The sequence below is a fragment of the Gadus morhua genome, chromosome 7 (assembly GCF_902167405.1).
Source record: "Gadus morhua chromosome 7, gadMor3.0, whole genome shotgun sequence".
NCBI classification, from domain to species: domain Eukaryota; kingdom Metazoa; phylum Chordata; class Actinopteri; order Gadiformes; family Gadidae; genus Gadus; species Gadus morhua.
In genome coordinates, this window is record NC_044054.1 from 28,423,483 (window position 1) to 28,431,579 (window position 8,097).

At 44.5% G+C, this 8,097-nt stretch overlaps 1 protein-coding gene across 2 annotated transcripts in view; it reads right to left on the bottom strand.

Annotated features, from left to right (window-relative positions):
* Positions 1–3,633: 3,633 nt before the first annotated feature.
* LOC115546972 (hexokinase-2) overlaps positions 3,634–8,097 on the bottom strand; it is a 12,588-nt gene continuing 8,124 nt past the window's right edge. For both annotated transcript variants that reach the window (XM_030360853.1, XM_030360854.1), the window contains exons 7-11: positions 7,586–7,685; positions 6,804–6,987; positions 5,666–5,821; positions 5,021–5,254; positions 3,634–4,199 (exon numbers count right to left, since the gene is read on the bottom strand). In XM_030360853.1, the coding sequence (XP_030216713.1) occupies positions 3,992–4,199; positions 5,021–5,254; positions 5,666–5,821; positions 6,804–6,987; positions 7,586–7,685 (882 nt within the window). In that variant the 3' untranslated portion in view covers positions 3,634–3,991. The remainder of the gene's footprint in view (positions 4,200–5,020; positions 5,255–5,665; positions 5,822–6,803; positions 6,988–7,585; positions 7,686–8,097) is intronic.

Sequence of the window (8,097 nt, forward strand, 5' to 3'; positions counted from 1 at the left end):
GACAACGACGCTAGTCATCGATATACCATTGCAACATTGTTGCAACGTAAATGTAAACCTATGGTGCAAACCCAACGAGAGACAGGTCGAGTATGCACCGTAGAGCCTCACAGAATTAAATAGCACGCATGCACCAGGAGGGCATATTGATTAAATATGTATGGGTTTATATGTGTATATATATATATTTATATATACATGCTGTATAAATACATTATAGGTGTATAGTAATATACATATTACTTGCTGTTCTAAAATATATCACAAATATTCCAAATATATCCTGAGATCCCCGACACAACGCTGTATTTTTCCTATTCCGAAACGCTCATTATCTTGCTTCCTGTAGGTGAAAAGACAGACTAATTAAAATACACTGCATAAGGGCACTTAAACCAAGTGATCACATACTTGCACTTTCAGGCTTCGGCCGATGTGGGGCGCGCACACGTGTTTCATTCTACAGTGACTGCACTTATGAGGTTTTGCTCCACCATCAAACTCGTTTCCTGGCGGTTCTAAACAAAGACATGTTAAAGCAAAGGAGAATTTATTTAAAGGGCTTGGTACCGACATGAAGGCTACTGGTAAAACAACTAACGACATACCGTCCTATGCTATCAATTGTGTTGATCGCGGATTTCCCACACGGTTTACATTGTCTACCTCTACAGCAAAGGATCAGTAGGCAGTTAAATAAAATAGATAGGCAAATTAAAAAGAGTCAGGGAATCAGGAAGTGCCCTCAGCTGGTGGGGGGAAGGGGTAGAGGAGACCAAGTTAACTATGCGATGGCTCTGCTCGTTTACAGGGGGGTTTTTAAAAGCAGGGGGATAAAAGAGCATGGGTTATTATTAGAATGTGTATATATTTATATATTTGGCATCTATATTCATCATGCATATTGATTACGAGCAGAGCAGGGTAAAACACAGTGCCCTGCTATCGCCTCTGCATAACTTCAGAAGCAATATCTTAAGATTTGCATCAGAATCAAATCTCAAGGTCTCGACTCATATTATTTGGCTAAAAATAAATAAATGAGGTGTATTGTATTAACCCTCTGAAGCCCACATCATGATTCAGATGATAGCCTCGGTGTGGGGAATTATTGTTCTAAGACACTGTGTATATATTTAATCATTATTGAACCAAAAATATATGGAAATATGGTGTCAAATCAATAATAATTAGTCACTGGGTATATAATCCCACTTAGAAAGCTCAAAAACAGTCTGCCAGTTTTTTTAGCAAGTATATATAAAAAAAACATGCAAGAAGAAAAGTCATTTTGAAATCCAAATATTAACGCAAGCGTACATGTGTTTGAGAGTCAAAGTCACAACGAAACCAGACCATATCAGGAGCAAAGGGTTTTGAAGTGTAAATATCTTATCAGACTATCAGCCACAAAGCCACGTTTCTCCAGTGGAGTTTGAGGCCTAATAAGGAAGGCCCGCCTGTAATTTGATATCCAATGACAATAGGCCTAATTATAGGAATCAGAGAATATGTATTTATATATGCATGAACACCGTTGCATTCAAGATAAAGATGGCCACCTCATCAGTGTTTGTTTGTGTGTGTGTGTGTGTGTGTGTGTGTGTGTGTGTGTGTGTGTGTGTGTGTGTGTGTGTGTGTGTGTGTGTGTATTTGTGTGTGGGTGTCTGTCCCTGTGGTGAATGAGATATAGCCAGTCAGCACTTCTCATCCAATAGTTAACATCCTATTTCAAATATGTATGGAAAAAAACTCAAAATCTGACTGCATCTCACATAATTGATGCATGAATCATCAAACCAAAAACAAGTGATTGAGGACTTAAACTAGCAAATGCATGCCAAGAAGTCGTATAACGTCAACCATCAGTGCATGAGCTTTGCCCCAACTTACCTCCATCGTTACATTCACACATCCCAACATGCCAGCCCATCATAACAATGAACAAAGCGCCCGGGCCTCACCCAGTAACCTATCCTAGAACTCCACCCACTTGCTGCAAGCGTCAGCGAGAAGGAGAACATTGGAGCAACCCTCAACCTGACATGACCAAGCCTTGAGCAGGTATTGAAATCCAATCCACCCCTTATTAATAGTTACTCACTCAGAGCCTAGAATCTAATCCTCATCTTTTTCCATAGGCTCCCGGCTGTAAACTTTATAAGCTTTGTTGTGAAAGAAAAAACATGATTCAGTTAGTTTTGATATATATATATAATATGATATTCTTCAAGATAATTACCTCTGATGAGAAACAATTTATCTATCATTTTGTCTTCATGCTTGACTACGGTCGATTCTAGGGGATTATTTACTTTTCAATGGATTACTTAATGTGGCTGCTTGTTTAATATCCTTAAGTGTAATGTGCCCTTTCCACCGCCAGGGTTATCACGACTGGTCTGCCTGAATGCTTTTGACTGACAAACCCAGAACTGAACAGGTATTGGAAATACTCGAAATGACGATATTTCTTTTTTCAATCAACACAAAGATGTGATCCCTCGTAAAGCATATTTATAATCACAATGATTGAATACAATAAATACAATTGAAGCATCTATAGACCAATAATGTATTTCAATAGACTTGTGTGTTGAATTTCAATTTGAGAACCCAAACATCACATGAACTGTATATTAATTAAAACGTGTTCCATTCGGATTTCAGCAATGATATATGCATTATAAAAAGGTTGCAACCTACAGACGAACACTGGCATGTGCAGTGGTTAGTCTGCGCCTGCTGAGTTCCAGGCCAGGATTATGGACAAAAAAATTCCAATAAAAAAATAGCCCTTGAGGCAGATTTTGGCCCCCTGGTGGCAGCAACGCTACACTGCAGTAATGGATGGAATGAAGCACGGATAGAACCATGTAAACAAATTATGCAAATGACAATAACAAATACAAGGAAGTGGACAGAATCACAAACCCTTTGTTCAACTTGGTGTGTGGTAACTTGGTTTGACACATGACAAAAAGCTAAAGTCTGTAGAGTCCGTTAATATATAATCTGTATGGCAGTGCTTATATTTAAGAAAAATATAAAATATATATGTTCATTTAATTAACGATAAAGTGAGTTCAGTGTTTAGTTTAAGGGCACGTTGGAGGAAGGCTGCTTTAGGCAACATAACAACAAATCTTGTAGGCTTTAATAATGACTTTCAGGGTTGGTCAGGGCAATAGAGTACTAAAGTGAAAACGTCACGGTATCCTGGCAACCAGATTTTCGGTTCTAACAACGGAACGAGAGATTGCGTTTAACAATGGCTGTGTCCCAATTCCTAGGACGCATCCTTCGAAGGCTGCATTCGAAGGATGCGTCGACGCCGATTGCGTCACAGCGACGCGCCAAGTGCTGTCCCAATTCCAAGGGTCCTTCAAATGCGGCCTACGAATGCAGCCTTCTTTTCCCGGATTTGAAGGATGCATCGGCTGTATCCTTCGCGGCCCAACGTATCCCAAGATCCTTCACGGCCCAACGTATCCCTTCCATGTGTTGTTTCTTTCAAAATGAAAACAGATCAATTTCAAGAGGTGAAAATCACCACCAATCTAAACGTGTCGAGGCGTTCATGTATTCCCCTGGGGTAGGCCTAATAAAAGGAAGATTTCACGCTAGCATGAAAGATAAAGTTTATAATGCAACGGTAAATTGTCCCAATCTCAATATTACTTACATCATTGGTAAAGCAAACTCGCAAATCAATTCGCAAAAAAATCGTTCCTTTTCTATCAAACGTTCGTGTGCAATAGGATTACCCCTTGTTAATTTGGTTTGTGTAGAACCGAAAATCGGTTGCTATGGAAACGTGACGTCACACTTTTCTCTATTCCAGAGCTGCCCTGCTGCCCTTTAGCAAGGCGTCCATCGGGACCCCAACCCACAACCATATGAATATAAAGCAAGTTCACCAACAAAGCGCAAATATTAACAGCAAAGGACAAATATCTCCTAAATTTTTCTGTCTGTATCCCGGAGGCCTTTACATATATTCATCGTCTTCCTCCACCTCCTCTTCCTCGCTCTCCTCCCCGTCGCTCTCCTCCAGGAGGCGGGACTGGCGAGCCAGCCGCTGCGCCACGGCCGTTACCATGGCGGCGCCCTTCCCGCTGCCATCCTCCGAGACCAGGAACTTGATGTGACACTTGGGGGCGAGGACCCTTACGGCGGCCTGGAGCTTCTGGCTGAAACTGGAGAAGGGGAGGGGTTTATACCAGGGGTGGGCGGAGCTTGTTTACAATGGGAGGAGTTACGGAGGAGGGTTTATAACAGGGGTGGGCGGGGTTTGTTTATGATGGCGGGGGTGGGCGGGGTTTGTTTTTGATGGGAGGAGTTACAGAGGAGGGTTAGGGAGGGGTTTACGACGGGGTGGGCGGGGCTTGTTTATGATGGGAGGAGTTATAGAGGAGGGTTAGGGAGGGGGTTAAGGCAGGGGTGGGCGGGGTTTGTTTATGATGGGAGGAGTTATAGAGGAGGGTTAGGAGGGAGGGGTTTAAAGGATGATGTGATATCAATGAGGTAGGTGTGCCGTGCGGAGGGTGGGGGGGTGTTTGTGTTTGTGTGTTTGTTTCATTGAAAGAATGACAAAATGAGAAGCGCCAACGTATACGTAGAACATTCAGGGAGTTAGTTGAGTGCTGGAATACAATGACAGGAAGTCGGTGAATTCGCCGACAACACCCAAAGACCACAACGATAATCATATCTGACTCACTTCCGAACAAAAAAGCATTGTATCAAATCAAGACCGGGTCATATTTCACTGACTCAAGATCAGCTGTGTTCTATCCCATTAGGGGTATACAATACCAACCAAAGGCTTGTATGTTTGATTCCCTTCAATGGTCACGCTTCCCTGACTGCAGATAAGGGTAGTTTTAAAAACTATGCTTGGAATTCTGGGGATTTAGAAAACAAATTCACACTAATCCTATCATAAATACCTGAAACAATAACTCAAATAGGCATTTGAAGGAACGTGCGGTAAGTGTCGGTCCAGGGTGATCCTTACTTGGGGTGTTTCTTGTAGACGGTGCCGTCCACCCCCACGGTGGTCTCCAGGCGCTGCAGTCCGCGGTTGGTCCGGATCCGCTTGGCCAGCGTTGCCAAGGCAGCAGCGCAGAGCTGGGCGGAGCGCGTGGAAATGGCGTCGCAAACCAAGCGTACCACACGGCAATCAACCGGGCCGGCCTTCAGACCCAGCCCCGTCAGGATGACCTGGGCCTGGTCCAAACCTACATCCTCCCTGAGAGAGAGAGAGAGCGAGAGAGAGAGAGAGAGAGAGAGAGAGAGAGAGAGAGAGAGAGAGAGAGAGAGAGAGAGAGAGAGAGAGAGAGAGAGAGAGAGAGACAGAGAGAGACACAGAGAGAGAGAGAGAGAGAGAGAGAGAGACATAAACATACATTATATTGCAGAATCTTACACTACATTATTCACTCCATTACACTAAATTGGGATTGCTGCAATCTCCGAAGATTTCCATTTCGTTCTCTTTGGCGACATCTTTGGCAATAAGCTGTAATTTTCCCCGAGATACAAACAGTGTTGGTCTAGTGTTCAATAATCCCAGCATAATAATGTCCTTCAACGAAATGTAGCAGTGCAGAAAGACAAAACCCTGTTGCCTGTTGTCACTCTTTTGCAACAAGTAACCTACTGTTCAATGTCGGACATGTAGCGGGTCTCAAAGTGGCCCTGGGTGAGAAGGTCAGGGGACGTCTGTCCACCGAACAGCAGGCCCTCCTGGGTCAGGCTCACTAGCACCAGACGCACCACCTCGCCCAGGTACATGCCGCTGATCATCTTCTCAAATCTGGAGAGGAAAGAACCAGCACGTCACGTCACGTCACGTCACGCTAAACCTGCACGATTACAATCCGCCGGTAAAGTCGCAGTGCAGGTGCACGAATATCTTTCGGGGATTTCCCCTTTACACTTGAAATGATCACATTGTACGTATGTATCTTATGCAAACAGACCGAATAGGACCGTACAGATCTTCTTCATTCATGATTTGGACAGCACAGAAAACAAAACGTGATTTGTATGCGTGTGTCTCCCTTATTTCATCATATTTTTATAATAGGATTTTCCGAAAGCCTTTGTGCCTTTATGGACAGAAAAGCGGGCTGAAAGACACAGCAAACGAAAGGTAGCATACGCAATCGAACCCTGAGTCACCACAAGCACAAGGTCCTTTGTATTTCACTGGGACGGGCGGAGCTTTGTTTGAGGGGAACCCCCAGGGCCCTCTAGGCCCAGGGCCTAAGATATTCTAGATATTCTTATTTATTAGCCTAATTAATAATTTGACAATCAACATCTAAACAAAAAATGTTCCTGAGGCAATAAACCCTTCAAAAGGGCCTACTTGAATTTGTGTTGGAACGTGAAGTTAAATGAGAGTAGCCCCTTTGTCAGCCTATCAGATTGCTGCTGACTCTGCGGTTGTTATACTAAACTATACTTAATACTATGCAGCTCTGTGATTGGCGGGCCCACTATAAAGTTCGCAAAGGTTCAAGTAATAGTAATTCATTGAGACGAATTTCAAACGACAGCAAAATTGACCAAGCATATCCTCTAAACGGCTCCTCCTAGTGTCGAGGTGTGCCCAAGCAAGGCACCTCACCCTGACTGCTCCTTACGAGCTGGCGGTCGCCTTTGCGTGGTTTGCTCCGCAGTCTGTGTGTGTGATCGTGTGCGTTGACCGTTGTAAGTCACTTTGGATCAAAAGCGTCCGCTAAATGCCCTGAAATGTACACGTCAACGGGCGGGCTTTGTTGCCGACATACGTGTGCACACCGGGGTTGAGGGATTCGCGGTCCACCACCAGGTCGAACTCCGTCAGGATGCTCTGCAGGGAGCCGTCGTCCCCGAAGCCCCCCCACTCGGTGTTGATGCACATGCGTCCGTCCTCGCCCTCCGTCCGCTTCACGTTCCTCATCTCCTCCATGTAGCAGGCGTTGGTGCCCGTGCCTGGGGTCAGGGGTCGAGGTGTGAGCGCTCAAACAGGGGAGGGACGTCTCAGCCACTCACTCGTTCACAGTCGTTCGTATGGAACACAGCCAGGTAAACGGATGTGTTCCAATTAACATTCATTAATTAGTCATTCGTAGGCATTCGTATTAGTGCCATTAATTAGTGTATCGCACTAATGTTATATTGGTTTGTTTTTGTTGGTTTGTGTCGTTTTTGTCTCTGTTTTCATTGTAATAGCACATGTTTGGGCTCATGTGTCCTTGTTAACTACTTTGTAACCCAGGTGCTGTATAAATAAAACTTGACTTACTCAGTTCACGGGTGTGTTCCAATTAACAGTCATTCATAGGAATTCATATTGGAACACACCCGTGAACACGGGTGTGTTCCAATATGAATGCCTGTGAATGACATCGACGGGTGTGTAAACGAAGACATTCACGTCATGCACATAAACTAAATTTCAGCGATAGGGAATTTGAAGGCTGTGGGGATGGCGCCATGTTTAGAGGCCGCTCACAACTGGTGTGTGTGTGTGTGCGTGTGTGTATGTCTGTGTGTGCGTGTGTGTGTGTGCATGTGTGTGTGTTAGTACCTATGATCATGCCAATCTCGCAACTCTGATCTCTATAACCGCAGCTCATCATAGTCCCTACTGTGTCATTCACCATGGCAATGGACCCAATGTCATATTCCTGAGAGAGAGAGAGAGAGAGAGAGAGAGAGAGAGAGAGAGAGAGAGAGAGAGAGAGAGAGAGAGAGAGAGAGAGAGAGAGAGACACAGAGAGAGAGAGACACAGAGAGAGAGAGAGAGAGAGAGAGAGAGAGAGAGAGAGAGAGAGAGAGAGAGAGTGAGTACTCAGACCAGTGTGGCGGGCAGTGTATAGGTTTTTTCCACCAGTGGGTGAGGAGCTGAATGGGGGGGGCTGTCCAAACTGAGATATGTGACAGGAAGTGAGTCCACCACAGTAAGCGGCTAGATATAGAGGTTGTGATATTTTTTTGGGTTATTTTTCGATGTGGGTTGTAGTGTAGGGCGCTGTGTGTGCGCGTACATGGGTGTGTGTGTGTGTGTGTGTGTGTGTGTGTGTGTGTGTGTGTGTGTGT